Source organism: Cetorhinus maximus, chromosome 3 (genome assembly GCF_964194155.1).
Source record: "Cetorhinus maximus chromosome 3, sCetMax3.hap1.1, whole genome shotgun sequence".
Classification (NCBI taxonomy): domain Eukaryota; kingdom Metazoa; phylum Chordata; class Chondrichthyes; order Lamniformes; family Cetorhinidae; genus Cetorhinus; species Cetorhinus maximus.
This window is the reverse complement of record NC_135881.1, coordinates 60319953-60339913: the sequence shown is the minus strand read 5'-3', so window position 1 is coordinate 60339913 and position 19961 is coordinate 60319953. Positions and strand designations below refer to the sequence as shown.

At 43.3% G+C, this 19961-nt stretch overlaps 1 protein-coding gene across 1 annotated transcript in view; it reads left to right on the top strand.

The window, feature by feature from the left end:
* The window catches only part of itga8 (integrin, alpha 8), a 277429-nt gene that overhangs the window by 192720 nt on the left and 64748 nt on the right, over positions 1-19961 (top strand). Inside the window, exon 24 of the mRNA XM_078538452.1 lies at positions 16881-16986. Within this exon, the coding sequence (XP_078394578.1) occupies positions 16881-16986 (106 nt within the window). The remainder of the gene's footprint in view (positions 1-16880; positions 16987-19961) is intronic.

The window sequence follows — 19961 nt, the reverse complement described above, 5'->3', positions numbered from 1 at the left end:
TTCCTTATGGGGCCTGGAGGAGTGCAATTTATCATCCTGACCCGACAAAGGAAAGTTTATTTTAACTTAGCTGAGAGGACCTTGCTGGATCCCTGCAGCAAACACACTTTACCTGGCAGGATGGTCACGGCAGGCTCCTCGCACAGCAACAGATTAAAGCATAATGATTAATGTGGCTCCTGTTGGGCCCTGGCAGAAGCTTCATCTACCATCAATGTCAGTGACCCTAAAATGGAGAATTGGTGAGAATGAAATGGGAAATGGAGCCGATTCGTTTTAACTGTTCCCCTACTCTGTTCCCACTGACTAGGTAAATTTAGAAGTTGCTCCTATTATTCAACACCATTTCCACACCAGGCTATATTTTCCTCCATTCATTAATTTTAATAAATAAGTAAATAGAAATATGAAGTCAGCAACACTGGCTCCATTTTCATTAACAAGCTAAGAAAAAATATATCCAGTTCTTATTAATTGTAATGATGCTTTCCTATTCAAAATATATTTACTCTTTGCTATTAGTAATGTAACAATTACCGTTTACAGTTGAGTGGACAGAAATGAAAATGCTTCTCCATAGAAATTCTTTAAAATGGCATAACTAATCTGAATGCATGTGCTTATTCATCTACTCACCAATAACCTGATTATTGATGCTGAGTTTGAACCTGCCAACAATCACTTATCTTCAGTCTCTTGGCCAAAATCTGTATATTGACACCAGAAGTGAATGCCAGAGGAGAGGTGAAAGTAGCTACCCTTGATATCAAGACAACTTTTACCGAAGTATAAGGAACCCTAGAAAAACTGAGGTCCACTTTAGTGGGTGGAGTCAAACTTGACTCAAAGAAAAAGATTGGTGTTGGAGGCCAACCATTGAAACATATGTTGTAGCAAAAGTCCCTCAGTGTAATATTCTCAAGTCAACCATCTTCCATTGCCATAAATGATCCTCCCTCCATCGTATGACCAGGAGTGGGGCTATTTGCCAGCTTTCCCATAGGATTCAACTTCATCCACAGCTCCTCTGAAATGAAATAATGTAATAATGTTAGCCTAAAGCAGGAATGGATGACATTGCAGCTTGGGATGACAAGTGGCAAACAATTTCATTGCTAAGAATTTCCCATTTCCAGCAAGAGGGTCTCAACGGCCTAGACCTGAGCTTCAGCAGCATTATTATCATCACTATCAATATCTTGAGGATAATCATCAACCAGACATTTAAATGGGTAAGCCATTATCAGCATTGTGATTACAAGTGCAGGTCAGAGGCTGGGTGCTCTGAGACAAATGACTGCCCTACGGATTCCTTGAAGCCTCCACCATTTACAGCAACAACAACTTACTTTTATATAGTATATTAAGTTGAGTAAAATGTCCCAAGATGTTTCACAGGCATGATTATCAGAGAAAAATTTGACACCAAATCGCACAGAAAGATATTAGTACGTTGATCAAATGCTTGGACAAAGATGTGTTTTAGGGAGCATTTTGATGAACATAAGAATGTAAGAACTAGGAGCAGGAGTAGGCGATTCAGCTTCTCAAGCCTGCCCCGCCATTCAATACGATCATGGCTGATCTCATTTCGGCCTCAACCCCAATTTCCCGCCCTCTCCCCATAACCTTTCAACCATTACTAATTAAAAATCTCTCTATCTCCTCCTTAAATTTATTCAGCGTCACGGCATCCACTGTACTCTGAGGTAGTGAATTCCACAGATTCACAACCCTTTGAGAAAAGTAATTCCTCCTCATCTCTGATGTAAATCTACCACCCCTTAGCCTAAAACTATGGCCTCTCATTCTAGAATGCCCCACAAGGAGAAACATCCACTCCACGTCTACTTTGTCTATCCCCTTTAGCATCTTATGTACCTCAATTAGATCTCCTCTCATCCTTCTAAACTCTAGCGAGTATAGGCCTAAACTGCTCAATCTCTCCTCATAAGACAAGCCCCGCATCTCTGGAATCAATCTAGTGAACCTCCTCTGAACCGCCTCCAATGCAACTACATCCTTCCTCAAGTAAGGGGACCAAAACTGTGCACAGTACTCCAGGTGCAGTCTCAGCAATGCCTTGTACAGTTGCAACAACACTTCCCTATTTTTATACTCTATTCCTTTAGCAATAAATGCCAAAATTCCATTTGCCTTCCTTATTACCTGCTGTACCTGCATACTAGCTTTCAGCGATTCATGCACGAGGACACCCAGATCCCTCTACACTGAAGCATTCTGAATTTTCTCTCCATTTAACTAATAAGTCACCTTTTTATTCTTCTGACCAAAATGGATAACCTCACACTTATCCACGTTAAACTCCATCTGCCAAATTTTGGCCCATTCACCTAACCTGTCCATATCCATTTGTAAATTTCTTATTTCTTCACTGCAACTTACTTTCCCACCCATTTTGGTGTCATCTGCAAACTTAGCTGTAGTACCTTCTATCCCTGAATCCAAGTCATTAATATAGATTATAAATAGTTGGGGCCCAAGGACTGAACCCTGTGGCATCCCACTAGTTACAGCTTGCCATCCAGAGAAAGACCCATTTATCCCGACTCTCTACTTTCTGTTGGTTAGCCAATCCTCTATCCATGCTAATATATTACCCCTAACTCCGTGTGATCTTATCTTGTGTATTAATCTTTTGTGCGGCACCTATCAAAGGCCTTCTGGAAGTCTAGATATGCTACATCCACAGGATACCCATTATCCACTTTGCTTGTCACATCTTCAAAGAACTCTGGCAAATTAGTCAAGCATGATTCACTCTTCATAAAACCATGCTGACTCTGATGGATTGCATTTTGACTTTCCAAATGCCCCATTACTACTTCCTCAATAATGGGTTCCAACAACTTCCCAACAACAGACGTTAAACTAACTGGTCTATAGTTTCCTACCTTCTGCCTCCCCCGCTTTTTGAAAAAGGGTGTTATATTAGCATTTTTCCAATCCACTGGAACCTTTCCAGAATCCAGGGAATTTTGGAATATTATAGCCAATGCATCCACTATCTCCACTGCCACTTCATTTAAGAACCTGGGATGTAGGCCATCAGGTCCTGGGAACTTGTCACCCTTTAATCCCAAAAGTTTGTTCAGTACTTTTTCTCTAGTGATGATGATTGTTCTAAGTTCCTCCTCTATACCGTCTGCACTACCTGTTACTATCGGGGTGGTACTAGTGTCCTCCACCATGAAAACTGAGGCAAAATATTGATTAAGCATCTCTGCCATTTCTGTGTTCCTCACTATTAACTCCCCAGTCTCATCCTCCAAGGGACCAACATTCACTTTAGCTACTCTCTTTCCTTTTATATACTTGTAGAAGCTTTTGCTATCAGTTTTTACATTTTGCACTAGTTTTCTTTCATAATTTACCTTTTCTCTTTTTATTATTTTTTTTAATAACCCTATGTTGATCTTTAAAAGTTTCCCAATCTTCCAGCCTGCCATTTTGCAATTTGGTATGCCTTAGTTTTTGCCCTTTTGTTATCTTTAACTTCCTTGCTTAGCCATGGATGCTTTCTCCCCCTCTTACCATCTTTCTTCCTCTTCAGAATATATTTTACTTGGGAAGAATTGAATATCTCCTTAAATATCTGCCACTGTTCATCAACTGTCCTACCTTGCAGTCTTCCTGCCCGGTCCACTAGGGCCAAATCTGCCCTCATGCCTATGTAATACCTTTGTTTAATTCCAGAACACTAGTATGGGACTCAAGTTTCTCACTCTCAAACTGAACTTGAAATTCTAGCATGCTATGATCACTCTTCCCTAGAGGATACTTTACTATGAGATCATTAATTAATCCCATCTCATTACACAAAACCAAATCCAGAATAGCCTGCTCTCTGGTTGGTTCCACACCATATTGCTCCACGAAACAATCTCTAATACACTCTATGAACTCTCCCTTGAGGCTACCCTTGTCAATTTGATTAGTCTAGTCTATATGGATATTAAAATCACCCATGATTATTGCCATGCCTTTCTTACATGCTCCCAGTATTTCCTGGTTTATACTGTGCCCTACTGCTGAACTACTGTTTGGGGACCTATAGATTACTCCCACCAGGGACTTCTTTCCCTTGCTATTTCTTATTTCTACCCAGACTGACTTTATGCCTTGCTCTCCAGTGCCTATATCATTCCTCACTATAGCACTGATCTCTTCCTTTACTAACAAAGCCACACCACCTCCTTTTCCTTCCTGTCTATCCTTCTGAAACACTGAGTACCCTTGGATATTCAGCTCCCAAATCTGTTCTCCCTGTAACTACATCTCAGTAATCGCCACCATATCATACCTATTTATCTCTATTTGGGCTGTAAACTCATTAGTTTTATTCCGAATGCTAAGCGCATTCAGATACAAAGCCTTTAAGTTTGCCCTATTGTCAATTTTCCCTACTCTTATATGATTCTTTGGTGCAATACGGCGTTCACACACTCTGTCCCTTCCTTTCACTTTTTGGTAACAATCAGCCTCGTCACTAACCTGCACTCTTACCCTCTCCTTAAACTTTGATTTTTTTTATATTTCCATGCAACTGAACCCTACCCCCACTATTTAATTTAAAGCCCTAACTAAAATCCTATGCAATTTGCCAGGACATTGGTCTCAGCAGGATTCAAGTGGAGCTCGTCCGAATGGAATAGCTTCCTCTTTCCCCAGTACTGGTGCCAATGTCTCATGAATTCAAACCCATTTCTCCCACACCAATCTTTGAGCCACGCATTTACCTCTTTAATCTTATTGACCCTGTGCCAGTTAGCTCGTACTCAGGTAGTAATCCGGAGATTATTACCTTTTTGGTTCTGCTTTTTAATTTAGCCCCTAGCTGCTTGTATTCCCTCAGCAGAACCTCTTTCCTTCTTCTACCTATATCGTTGGTACCTATGTCGACCATGACAACTGGATCTTTCCCCTCCCACTCCAAGTTCCTCTGCAGCCCGTATGAGATATCCTTAACCCTGGCACCAGGTAGGCAACACAGCCTTCGAGACTTTCGGTCCTGGCTACAGAGCACAGCGTCTATTCCCCTAACTATACTATCCCCAATTACAACTACATTTCTCTTTTCTCCCCCCACTTGAATGGCTCCCTGTACCACGGTGCTATGATCAGTTTGCTCATCTTCCTACAGTCCCCGCTCTCGTCCACACAGGGAGCAAGAATCTCAAACCTGTTGGATAAAGTCAAGGGCTGAGGCTCCTGCAGTGCTACTTCCTGGATCCCTCTACCTGCCTCACTCATAGTGACACCCTCCTGTCCCTAACCACTAGGCAAATTTACGGTAGTTAATCTAAGGGGTGTGACTGTCTCCTGGAACACAGCGTCCGGGTAACTCTCCCCCTCCCTGATGTGTTGCAGTGTCCAAAGCTTAGACTCTAGCTCATCAGCTCTGAGCCGGAGTTCATCGAGCAGCCAACACTTGCTGCAGATGTGGTCATTAGGAACCACAATGGGGTCCACCAGCTCCCACATCATGCAGCTACAACACATCGCCTGGCCCTGCATCGCTATTTTATTTAATTAGTTTTTCAATTTGTTTTTAAATTTCCTACAGGTCTTTAGTTTATCAATCTGTAAAATATTTCTCCCATTTAGCTTTAATCTGAAAGCAAGTTAGAATAGAAATTCAAAATACACTTTTTAAAATCAACTGGAAGTCGCTCTCTCTGCTGAGTTGAAGCTGAAGTGTTAGGCCTCCAATCCTGGGCCCCAGTAGTCACCTTTAATCTGAAATCAATTTAGAATAGGTAGTTCAAACTAGCAGTTACTTGCCAACCAATGAACTTATGGTTTTCCTGTGATGTCACTCTGTTTCTTTTTCACACGGCGACAATGACTGCAGAGGACACTCTTCCAAGACTGCTTCCCGACGACAGTGACTGCAGAGGACACTCTTCCCAGACTGCTTCCCGGCGACAGCTACTGCAGAGCACACTCTTCCCAGACTGTTTCCCGGCGACAGCGACTGCAGAGGACACTCTTCCCAGACTGCTCCCCGGCGACGGCGACTGCAGAGGACACTCTTCCCAGACTGCTTCACGGCGACGGCGACTGCAGAGGACTCTCTTCCCAGGCTGAAGGAGAGGGAAGTAGACGAAACAGTGAGGCTTAGGGAAGGAATACCAGAGCTTAGGCTGGTATTATACCAGAGCTTAGGCTGATCAAGCAATTAAAATTGGGGATGCAGAAGAATTGGAAATAGTGCAGAAATTTCAAAGGCTTGTAGGGCTGTGGAAGCTATAGCTAGAGAGGTGGGAGGCCATGAAGTGATTTGAAAATGAGAATGAGAATTTTAAAATTGAGGCATTGCTGGATTGGGAGCCATTGTAGAACAGTGAACACAGGGTGATGGGTGGATGGAACTTGGTCCAAGTTAGATATGAGCAGCAGGCTCTTAGATGAGATCATGTTTACTTAGGGTGGAAGATGAGAAGCTGGTCAGGAGATTATTGTAGAGGTAACAAAGACATGGCTGAGCATTTCGGCAGAAGATGAGTCAGGGGCAGAATCACTTGAGGGGAGATGTGATAAATTATAGAGAAAAGACAAGGCAATAGAGCAGGGTAATTATGTGGGTAATGATAACCAGAGTGTGGCAGGAAGGGACAGAGCATATAAACTTAACAGTGCACCTGCAGATAAGGCTGGAGTTCGCAAGAACGGTAAAAAGACAGAGGCTGGGATTTTCTGTGCCTGCTGGCTTCGGGCATGTTCAGTGGCATGAGTGGACAATATGGTGAGAGGGCCAAATATCGGTTTCACAACATTGTGAAACCAGTTTGCAATCGTCTGCTCAGCCCGCCAACGTTCCCCGCCATCAGACATCAGGAACCTCATTGTAATACATCAGCATATCATTATAAGGCCTGCCCGCCGGACTCATCCTTTCCCCGCTGGATCATCCGCCCATGGCAGTGGGAAAGCACGCCGACGTGTTTCACAACAGCACAAAAGCGACGTGCATTTGGTGGGCTGGACTTCACTCGGGGCTTCAAGGTTTGTTTGCCTACCTTGCTTCGGGCAGCACTCGCAGTCATCAGTGCCAGTGTTCACAGACAGGAAAGCATCACTTTTAGGGGGGCTCATGGCTGGTCTCTACCGACCAGGTCAGCCATGTGTGGGTGGCTTTTCAATGGCTGCAGGGCGAAGGGGGAGAAGTGGCCTCAGGCAAGAGAAGAGGCTGCAGGATGAGGGCTGTACTGGGGAAGGAGGGTAACCCAGGATGTGTGTGGGTGCATATGTTGATCTGTGTAAGTGGCCTAGGGGTGGTGAGAACTGAGGAGGCAGTCTCCAGAGGTGATGAGGCCAGATGGACATGGGAAGGTATGTGTGTGAGAATGGGTGGTGATGTCCCTTGAGCTGGCAGTGAGTGAGATACCAGTGAATGTGTGATGGGCTTGAGTGTGAGTTTAGAGTGATGAGACAGTTGCCATACCTTGGCTGCACGGATGAGATCATTTATCCTCTATCTGCATTGGATGGCCAACCTCTTCTGTGCAGCATTGGCACTGACCACCACTGCCATCGCCTATCAAGCCGGAGTGGTAATGTTGCTGCCCCTCCTGCGCCCAGAGTGGGGGTAAAGGACATCACAGCGGGCCTCCACGGAGTCCAAAGGGTGCTCGAGGACTGTGGTCTTCTTGCCTTTTGGGGCCATGTCTTCTTTGCTGCAGTCCTGGGCTGGAAGCACTGAGCACGGCTGTACTTTAAATGTGTTGCCTGGCATGAGGAAGCAACGAGGTGACGTGGTGGGTTTGGGACGATATGGCGTGAAAACCCGCCATCGCGGCCGGCAGGTAAAACATCGTTTTATTTGCACTCAGTGCTAATCTGGGATGTTTCCGCCCATAGTGTTTGTTACACCACTTGTTGATGAACAGCTCTGAAAGCTTGAGGTAAAGAATTCTAAGGCTTATATAGAGCTGTGGGAATCAGCAGCTGCAAAGCGGAATTTGCCTCTGAGATAGAGGCTGGTGTCTGACCTCAGGGAAGGTGGGGTGGGGTGGATGGAAAAGAGCAAGTGTGGGCTCCTCTTCATTATTTCTTGCCTCATGAGCCAAGTGGGCAACGTTACAGACTGCCAGCCTCACTGGGTGAGGAATGTGTAGTCCACGATGGAAGGAAGTTTGTTGAAATGGGTGCAGGACCTTCACACAAGCACCATATAGAGGAAAGGCAGTGGCAGCAGCATTGGGCTACAGCCAGGGTACCTGGGCATGTGGTGGCAAAGCCCCCAGACAGACCAGCAAGAAGGAAGAGGGCAAGATATTACCCTGAACCAAGAGTGTACACAAACAGGTTCAGCTTCCTCGGCATGACTGCAAGACAGCCTATGTGAAGGTTTCAGATGTCTCGGGATATGGTCAGAGAAACCTGTGCCATGTTGGAGGCAGACCTTGCACCTCGAACAACTGGTGCCCGTGTCCTGCCAATAACAGTCAAAGTTGCCGTGGCCCTCAATTTTTATGCAACTGCATCCTTCCAGGGTTCTGCTGGCAGACCTCTGTGACATCTCACAATCAGCCGTCCATTTGTGCATAACATCAGTCATTGATGCCCTCTTTGTTAGGAAAAGGGAGCACGTTAATTTCTCTCCAAATGTGGTGTCTCAGAGCCTAAGAGCAATGGGGTTTATGTCAATGGCTGGCTTGCCACAAGTGCAAGGTGTGATAGATTGCACATACATTGCCATGAAAGCACCATCAGAGGAGATGCACAGATACATGAATAGAAAGTCTTTTTGCTCCGTCATCATCCAGTTAGTGTGTAACAACAATAACGTATTCCTCCACATCTGTGCCAGGTTCCCTGGAAACTGCCATGACTCTTTCATCCCAAGGGAGTCATACCTGATGCATCTTTTGAGCCTAGAACAAGGCCTGAAGCTGGCAACTGGACAACAAAAGTTACCCATTGAGGAGGTGGCTGCTTACTCCATTATGCCAACTAGAAGCAGTGCCAGAGCAGTGTTACAAAACCAGTGACCATCAGACCAGGGCTATTGGCATATTAATAATGTGTTTCCGATGCCTAGACCGCTCAGGAGGAATACGCAATACTCACCTGAAAGGGTGTCATGAATTGTGGTGGCCTGCTGCATAATATAATGCAGCAAAGGGGATACACAAGCAGGATCCAGTTCCAGGTGAAGGAGATTGTCCATCTGAGGAAAAGGTGGAGGTGGATAAGGAGGAGCCATTTACCTCAGGAGAAGATGTAACCAAGGAGGAGGACAAGGAGGGGAACAATGGGGAAAATGTTGAGAGGCGTGCCTGGGTACCCGGGGTCGGCTCGGCACATGACACCATAGTCAATAGGGAGACCTAATACAGAGGTAGTTCTCCTAAGCAACACTGAGGATATAAGTGCACCCTTGGAAACAAATGCCTATCAAGCCATTGCAATATAAGTACCCTTTAGACCATAGGTGCCTCACAATTTCCAGGAGATGCCTATTCCCTAACAGGAGAGAAAATCTGCAAGTGTCCTTAACACACTCTGACAACACAATGGCTGAAACCCTCACAATCATAAGTCTGCATTCAGCCACACTGAAGGATTAAGCTTGAGATGCCTTGTGGCAAAGAATCCTGCAAGTGTATTTTGGATGCTGTCAAATACACGGAAAACAAGTCACCTATTAACTCACCAAGGCCTGGCCCCTACGTCAAGAGTGCATCTGTGCAGTATGAGTTGAGACTCAGCAAATGCAGATATAATTGATTGGCACCACATCCACCAGCTTAAAAATTCACTCCCTCCACCACTAACTCACAGTGGCACCAGTGTGTACCATCTACAAGATGCTCTGCAGCAACACACCAAGACTCTTTCAACAGCACCTTCCAAACCCACAATCTCTATCAGCGAGAAGGACAAGAGCAGCAGATACATGTGAGCACCTGCAAGCTCCTGTCCAAGTTGCACACCATGGTGGCTTAGAAATATATCGCTGTTCCTTCACTGTCGCTGGGTCAAAATCCTGGAACTCCCTTCCTAACAGCACTGTGGGTGTACCTACACCACATGGACTGCAGCGGTTCAAGGAGGTGTCTCAGCACCAGCTTCTCAAGAGCAATTAGGGATGGGCATCAAATGCTGACCTATCCAGTGACTCACACATCCTGTGAATAAATAAGCATAAAATAAAGGCATCCATATAATAGCCAGAGCATTCACCTATTTTCAGTTTAATCCAATGCCACTGTAGCACCTGTGAGACATCCACAATGGTCAGTGTAGCAACTCACCAAGGATCATTGTCAGCCAGTGGCATGCAACGCATGAAAGGACAAGGACAGTCTTCCACAAATGCATGTTGCCTGAAAGGCTCAGCTAGTCTTGACCTGCGAGGTCACCACTGTACGTTGAGAGAGAATTTGCAGAAATGTCTCTGCCTTTACCTCAGAGCTATGTGTGGACCTACCCCAGAAGGATTGTCACTTCTCCTTCAGTGTACTAAGCACAAACCCCTGAAAGTCACCAAAGGATGGAAGCAAAATGTTCCAGGGGCCCACAACTTCCACATCCCATGGTTGACCACGATCAGCAGTGAAGGTGTTACTGAGCCCCTGACTTCACTATGATTGACCTGCATGGCCAAACCCTTCACAGCTGTCAGGTGACTGAGGGATAGATTTCTGGCTGCAATCTTCGGTAACACTGGTGAGAACATGCAGTTTTACATTTACTCCATTAGTTTATGAGCCAAGTATAGATCAATACATCGATCCTTTGATTTTTGTGGTGTATTTACAGACAATGAAAAAAAAGCAGACTTAACAATGTGAGATATAACACAACATTTGAGCCCTTCAGTGATCAATGTCACCGTGACACCCTGTGCTCTCAGACACTCCAGTGTGGTGCCCCCCACCCCCCAGATTGCCTCAGAGCAGATGGAGGCTCACCCCTCCATCCGTAAGGTATTGAGGAGTGGCGTGGCCAGGCTCTTCATGCAGAAACCTGCTGGGGACCTACCTGAGACAGCGGGACCTGCAATTCTGCAGGAGCAGCCGTGGTTACTGGAGCAGGTGCTATAGGTGAGGGATGTGGCAGAGGGGCTGGAGAAGCCATGGAAGATGAGTGTGCAGATCTGCTCACAGCACCCTCATCCTCCTCTGCAACCTCCTCAGCACTGGATTGGACTTTTGGAGGGTTGGATGGGGTGGCCTGCTGGGGTGCAGCAGCCATCCATTCCAGAATCCTTTGTGCCACCAATGAGAACATCTTGTTATGGTTACTGCTTCCAGAGATGGCTGCCCTAACTCCAGCCTATCCCCGCCTTCCCATCACAAAAATAATGTTGGCGGGCACTGCAGGCAGGAGTCAAATCGCGCCATCGGGAAATGACCCGACTCAAGATCCCCCTCCTAGAGCATGAAAATCTAGGCCTTTAGGTTCATTTCCCCAGGATTAACTAGAATTAATTACAAAATCTCGGATTCTGAGCATCCAATAAAAGTACCTCAAATGCTTATATTTTGTGATGAAGAATCTGAGAGAAAGAATTTACATCAAGGTCTGGATAATGGTAATGTGAATGATCAAGACACAGAGGATAAAGCTATCATATCCAAAGGTGAATTTCCCAGAGTGGGTACTTGGATGACATATATTCCAGAGGGTCCAGTGAATGTACACATGTGACAATTGTGAGAAAGGCAGCAAAGGCAAATCTAAACACTGGTTACTTGTTCAGGATGGCATTCAAAAAGTGAGGTCCATGGACTGGCAGAATGGGGTAAGAGAGTGGAAATTAATAAATTAGTGCATGGAAGTGACTCTTGTGTCAAAAAACGATCACGTACGGGAGAAAGTGACTCTGATAATGCAGATAGTAGCCTCAGCTGACATAAAGGTGCAAGCAGAGACTGTAGCTTGAATAGATTAGGCAATGAAATAAAGGCCACCGAACTAGAAACATAAACCCTCATGATAGTGACGTTTTGTTGCCAATAAACTTGAAGATAAACTAACAAGAGAGGTTAAGCAAAGGGAGATAGATAGTAGGGAGGTTTTGGAGTTTATTCTGAGGCGCTGGATAGGGGGACAACCAGCCTTTCCATATAAGTGGATTTATAAGGTTAAGGCGAGGCTGGTTGCTAGAGGTTTTGAAAGACTGGGTGATACAGATGTTAGAGTGGATTCTCCCACGGCTGGAAAATAACCTTAAAAATTATTTTAGTTCTTTCGGCCGCATATTGATTGGAGTGTAGGTCAATTGACATAAAAGCTCAATTTCTGCAGAGTGATACTTTTCAGAGGGAAGTGTTTCTGCCAGAAGCAGTAGCAGATGCAGAAGGAAAACTATGGAACCTAAACAAATGCATTCGTGGTGCAGTTGTTTTTTGATGAGATCTGTTTGCTGAAAATAGGTTGCATCAAACTAAAAGCAGATCCCGCAATGTTGTATTTGCACCATAAAGAAAAGCTTTCAGATATCTTCATGATGCATGTTAACGATTTCTTATGGATTGTAATACAGAATTTGAGAAATGTGTTCTTGATAAGATTAAATTTTAAAATTGGGAGTCAGGCTTTTGGATCTTTTTAGTAAATTGGTTTAGGTATTAAGCAAGTGGATCTGGACCAACTTTAAATCAACAATCCTACTTAGTGAGTGTTACTCCCAACCCCAACGGTTAATTGTACAAAGTCACCACAAAAAGAGGATGTTATAGAACACAGAGAGACAATATAAAGAAAGGGTACAATTATAAAGGGGTTAGAGTAGAAAAGGGCCCTGGGTGTATTTGTGCATATGTTATTGAGGGTGGCAGGATAGGGTGAGAGCGCAGTTCATAAAGTACAGTATCCTAGGCCTTATTAATAGGGGCATGGAGTACAAGAGCGAGGAGGTTATGTTAAACTTGTTTAAAACACTGGTTCAGCCTCAACTGGAGTATTTCGCCAGTTCTGGGTGCCATACTTTTGGAAAGATGTAAAGGCGTTAGAGAGAATTCAGGAAAAAAATGTGAATGATTCCAGGGATGAAGAACCTCAGTTATGTAGATAATTTAGTGAATTTGGGACTGTTTTCCTTGGAGAAGACGAAGAGGAAATTTTATAGAGGTATTCAAAATGATGAGGGGTCTGGACAGAGAAGATAAGAAAATCGTGTTCCCACTGGTAGAAGGATCGAGAACGAGAGAACACAGATTTAAGCTAATTGACAAAAGAAGCAATGGAGGCTTGATGAGAAGCTTTTTCATGCAGTGAGTGGTCAAGGTCTGGAATGCGCTACCTGACAGTATGGTGGAGGCAGGTTCAATTGAGGCATTCAAGAGGGAATTGGATTATTATCTGAAAAGGAAGAATGTGCAGGGTTATAGGGAGAAGGCAGGGGAATGGCTCTAGATGTATTGTTTATTTGGAGAGTCAGCATAAATACAAGAGGCCAAATGGCCTCTTTCCGTGCTTAACAATGCACTGATTCTGTGATATCTAAAGAAGAGACAATGCAATTATGAATCTTGATTGATCAGTTTGCACATGCAGATTAGACCAGATGCTAGTTTTGACGTATTGGTGTTAAGTACGATGAAGAAACACCCTAAAGTAGAGAATGTTTTACGGGAAAATAAATAGTAAAAAAGTTAAATCTGGATAAATGTGTACTCAGGTTCCCATTCTTAGTTGACCAAAAATATAAAGCTGGGCAGTTTTAGTTATACTTCACGCTCTCATCTTCCTGAATTCTAGTGTGGCTGGTTTCATAATATTTTTGATTGGCGAGAATGGGAAATATTGGCCTTTAGATTGGGAAGTTCTTCTTCTTCAGTTCTCTGCCCAAAGGCAGATCTGACCCACAGCACCACAACCTCCACCTTGGGTAGGGAAAGGAGGCAGGTCCCAAATCCACCTCAGCCAGAAAGGGGAAATCAAACCTCTTGCTGTTGGCACCAATCTGAGCTACACCAGTTCTCCATCTAGCTGACCCAACTTTTACATGCATGTTGTAGCCTGGAGCTATGGATAGCAATTGTGGAGGCTCCATTTTCTTCCCATCACATGGCTGACCATGAATCTCTCCTGCTCGTACCATCTGCCATAGGTGTAGGTTGGAAGGATTTACAAGTTGATACCTGGTTGGTTGCATTATGAATGTACTTTCCTTGGCCATCAAGTCCTGGAGTGGGACTTGAACCCAGGGCTCTTAGATCATCGGCAAGTACACTAACCACTGCATTACAAGACCACCTACTGGGGAATTAAGAAAATAAAAGATTTGGTAAAAGTACTTTAGCTGCTGAAACAGTAGCTGTTGTGGAGCCAGTGGAAATGGGATTCCAATTGCCAAATATTTTATGCGATATTCTGCACATTAGGCATACTGAACATTGCGTGCCCATTGAATGTTACGTAGATAATCATTCTTTGTGGAATAACAAAATCTCTGTGAAAATTGTGAATGCGAAAAGGTTATGGATTGACCTTGCTGGCTTGAAATAAATGCTGGAGAGAAAGGAAATCTCCAAAATTGCTGGATGGATGTACTCATCAACTGTCTGATTGTTTTACAAAAAGAAATGCATGTGTGAAGAAATTGTTAAGGGTCCTGAGGGTAGTTTGTCTTAGGATGTAATGCTTTATCCAGAATTATATTGATTTAATTTGCTTTGAAATTTTTGGTTGCATTTATAAGCTACAATTGTTATTTAAAGAGAAAGTAGGGAATCTGTTCATTGTGATAATTAATTATATTTAATTGGATGCAGGTCGTGGGCATTAACTGGGGATTCACTTGTATTCCTGTGAAAGGAACATATGGAAACTGTGGTTGGTGGTTTAAGAGGTGCATGTTTGCAATGCGCATCTTTGCAAATAAATGCTTATGAAAGTGTGTATTAAGATTGGCTCCAGTTCTATCCTTCACCAACTCACTTTCTGGAGTATAACAGAGTCCCTCCTCATATGTCAAGCCTTGGACATCAGGCCTCAGGTTTTGGCTCTTCTTGCCATTACTTCCATATTCAATATTTCACTTAGTCAGAATTCTGAGGAAAGACTGGTAACCAAAGTAGTACTCTAAGTGCAACCTGACAAGGGCACTGCACAGTTTTAACTTGACATCCTCTGGCTTATATTGAAACGACCTGGCAATATAATTATGCTTTCTGTTCCTGGTGCATGTTGCTGTCTGCAGTGATTTGTTATGTTAACTGGCATTTTACTCAGCACTTCCCACCCCCTGACATTGCTTCCCTCACAAGTCTTTTTCTGGGGGAATGTTAAGAATTTTGCAATGTTGTTCCAATCATTTTAAAACCATAGAGGCTTGTGACATGCTACAAATATATTATTCCAGAATTGGAAATGTAACATTACAAAAAAATATGAAACAACATTACAAAATCAAACCATAGATTCTTAGACCAACTGTTGATTTGGCATATGAAACAAAAATTACTATATCCAAAATGATAGTGAACTTTAAACTTGAGGAAAGGCTGAAGCTAAAGATTAGGAAATAACAGTGAAAAACATAATTTTCTTCATCACGACTATAGGCCGGGACGATTGGGAATGCAGTGCCATCAATTTAACAGGAAGGACATACCACAGGGATTACACCCACACATACAACCAGAGCATTTATTAGTTGTTAAATTTAAAAATGATCAAAAGCACATAATTCATTGTGTGTCATTCAAGCCAGAAAGAAAAATAAAGCATTCAAAAGAGTTTTGTTTAAATTGACTAGTGACAATATGGGTAATTTTCTGAAAAATGAACTAAATATAGTTTTGGTTACTTTTTAAGAACAAGGGAACACATTATTCCTTTTAAGAAATTGTTTTATTTACTTTCTGAAGATGGCAAGGAAAATATGTTTTTGCCATCTGGTTAGTTTGATTTTAATTAGTTGGAAATAGGAAAAAATATAACTCCGCTAATGGTTTTCACCTATAATTTGTGATTGAGTTAATGATTTTTTTTTTGTTTTGTAATTTTTAATTTAATAATGTAAGTTTGGGCAGGATTTTGCCCTTGTCGGGCGGGGGCAGTCGGGACACCGACTACCGCCCGTGATTGCATCTGGACCGTGATTTCACGCTGGCCAAATAAGGCCCGCCCAACATGAAACGTGAGCAGCAGCGCTCAGTGCTGCCCGTGCAGCAGGGGAGGAGGGTGAGCGTGAGTGTCATGCATGCGCGTGAGTGCACGCTCGAAAATTTCCGAAGCACAGAGCTGCCTCAAGGAGATGAACAGTTTTCAAAAGAAATAAAGATTTTAAAAATGTTGTAAAACATGTCCCTTCATGTGACTCTGTCACTTGAGCAGGGACACGTTATAAATGAAATGTAAAATGTTATATTTTATTTTTAGTTGCTGTTGGAATCCTCATCCTGTCCATGGATGAGGTTTCCCAAAAAGTGCAAAGGCCTTTTTGCCTGCCTGCCAACCGTAAGCTTGGACGGGCAGTGAAAAATTTAACTTAATTATCTTTTTAATGGCCTTAATAGGCCTTTAAATTGTCGGTGGGCATGCTGCCAATTCCTGTGCATGCTCGTTGACCAAAATATCGCGCCTCATTTTACATTCCAGCAGGTTGGGCGCGTGCCTTCCCGCCAATGTAAAAATTCTGCCCTATCTTACATTACAATGTAACATTAGTTTTGATGATCTCTATTATTTCTTTCTGTGAAGGAACCCAGTTGAGGTCCATTCTGACTTTGTAATTGCATTTTTCCCCATTTGCCTGAAGCATCTGTCTAATGTTTCTTATTTTCCTTTGTTTCTTGCACGCTTTACTGTTTTTCTTCATGTTGTTTTGAAGTGTATGACTGAGTATGACCTCTGCAACTTAACCGCAACATTGAACCATTATGTTCCTGCAATAGGGTGTCACGTCCTGAGCAAATCTTTCTGCCCATCACTGACTGGAAGATTAAAGAAAGACCTAAGAAAGAGGAGCACATTGGACCAGTAGTTCAGCATGTTTATGAAGTGAGTGAGTTTTTTGAAAAATATGTTTCTTACATTCATTTTGTAGATGGTTGAAAGAATAATTATCAAGCCATGGAATAGAATATATGGTGACAGAAGACTAGTTTTTCAGTTTTAAATCAATGGAACAATATGAACATATGCATCACACATGCTAAATGATTCATTGCAGATTCTATATTGTAAATTTTCTTTATTATAATATTAAGAAGCCATCATGGTGCAATTGAAAGAATGTCAAGTTGCCATTAGTTTCTCCCTTAAAATCACTGTCACAAAGAATTCTCATGAACTTGATTTTTATTTTAGTTCAGTCTATCCATTCATAGTTGAAACAATATTGCTATTGAAATAATTGTAATACAAGCTGGAAAGGCATACTTTCTAACATTTTAAAGGTGCTAAGTTAAAATCAAGGGAGATGTATATCAGAAAATTACACACCTGCATGCTTGTGTTAAGATTTTTTGATCACTCTTCCACAGTAAGAATATTGAGGAAAAACAAATTTTAAGCATTTTCTTTTAAAGTTAACACTAGTGTGTCTTTCTGCATGATTTTTTTTTAAAGTGGAGCAAGGAGTTAGTTGGTTTAAATGCTCATGACCTAAATTTTGATGTTATTTCCCCAGAGTCTATCAATAATAAACAATTTATTAGTTTATTTCAGTATCAACATACATCACAGACCCATGAGTCTTGCCACAGTCGTGAATGAGGGTAGACAACTAAACTAGGCACTGGAGGAGGAGGCTCCACAAATATCCCCATCCTCAGTGATGGGGGAGCCCAGCTCATCAGTGCAAAGGATAAGGCTGAAACATTTGCATCAACCTTCAGCCAGAAGTGCTGAGTGGATGTTCCATCTCGGCCTTCGCCGGAGGTCCCCAGCATCGCAGATGCCAGTCTTCAGCCAATTCGATTCACTCCACGTGATATCAAGAAATGATGGAAGGCATTAGACACTACAAAGGCTATGCACCCTGACAATATTCCGGCAATAGCACTGAGAGTATGTGCTCCAGAACTTGCCGTGCCCCTAACCAAGTTGTTCCAGTACAGCTACAACACTGGCATCTACCCAGCTATGTGGAAAATTGTTCAGGTATGTCCTGTACATAAAAAACAGGACAAATCAAACCTGGCCAATTACTGCCCCATCAGTCTACTCTCGATCATCAGTAAAGTGATAGAAGGAGTCATCAACAGAGCTACCAACTGACACTTGCTTAGCAATAACCTGCTCACTGATGCTCAGTTTTGGTTCCGCCAGGGCCACTCAGCTCCTGACCTCATTACAGCCTTGGTTCAAACACGGACAAAAGAGCTGAACTCCAAAGGTGAAGTGAGAGTGGCTACCCTTGACGTCAAGGCCACATGTGGCTGAGGGTGGCATCAAGGAGCCCTAGCAAAACTGGAGTCAATGGGAATCAGGGGTTAGAGCCATACCTAGCACAAAGGAAGATGGTTGTAGTTGTTGGAGGTCTGTCATCTCAGCTCCTGGACATCACTGCAGGAGTTCCCCAGGATAGCTTCCTCAGCCCAACCACCTTCAGCTGCTTCATCAATCACTTTCTTTCCACCATAAGGTCAGAAGTGGGGATGTTTGCTGATGATTGCACAATGTTCAGCACTATTCACGACTCCTCAGATACTGAGGCAGTCCATATCCAAATGCAGCAAGGCCTGGACAATATCCAGGCTTGGGCTGACAAGTGGCAAGCAACATTCGTGCCACACAACTATCAGGCAATGTTCATCTCCAACAAGAGAGAATCCAACCATCGCCGCTTGATGTTCAATGGCATTACCATCACTGAATCCTCCACTATTAACATTTTTGGGGCTACCACTGACCAGAAACTGAATTGGACTAGCCACTTAAATTCTGTGGCAACAAGAGCAGGTCAGAGGCTAGGAATCCTACGGCGAGTAACTCACCTCCTGACTCCCCAAAGCCTGTCCACCTTCTACAAGGCACAAGTCAGGAGTGTGATGGAATACTCCCCATTTGCCTGGATGAGTGCAGCTCCAACAACACCAAAGAAACTTGACACCGTCCAAGACAAAGCAGCCCACTTGATTGGCACCCCATCCGCAAACATTCAAGCCCTCCACCACCAATGCACAGTGGCTGCAGTGTGTACCATCTCAAGAAGCACTGCAGGAACTCACCAAGCCTCCCTAGACAGCACCTTCCAAATGCACCATGACTATCATCTAGAAGGACAAGGGCAACAGACACATAGGAACACCACCACCTGGAAGTTCCCCTCCAAGCCACTCACCATCCTGACTTGGAAATATATCACCGTTCCTTCACTGTCACTGAGTCAAAATCCTGGAACTCCCTCCTTAACAGCACTGTGGGTGTACCCACATCACATTGACTGCAGCGATTCAAGAAGGCAGATCACCACCACCTTCTCAAAGGCAGTTAGGGATGGGAAATAAATGTTGGCCCAGCCAGAGATGTCCACATCCCATGAACAAATTTTTTAAATGTAGGGAAGTCTTTGGTCTTTTCTGGCTATGTAAGAAGGATAAAAAAGAGAAATAGAGTCAATCAGTCAGGTCTTCCAATGGAATGCTGTGAACACAATTGTTGGCCAGGCTGAAAAGTTTTGAATGCAGGGGAGCATTTCGGGGTTATTTTGTTTAAGGCAAGTAAGATGGCCCAATGATGGGGGCGGAAGTGTAATGTGTCAATATTTTGCATTATTTCGCAAAGACAAGCAGTAATGTTTAGACATGATCATAATTATTGCTTTGTATGTTCATTGACTATAAAATATAGAATATGTTAATTTGTTCATAAAAGAGCATAATGATTCATATCCAGCCTTGTCTTATCAACTGTTTACTCATTCCACCTTCAAACAGTTTGAAGACTAACATGCGCAATGGCAACAAGTATCTAGTTCAGATCAAAGGAGGATACTATTGTTACATCTGGGTGATGCTAGTATATAGTTA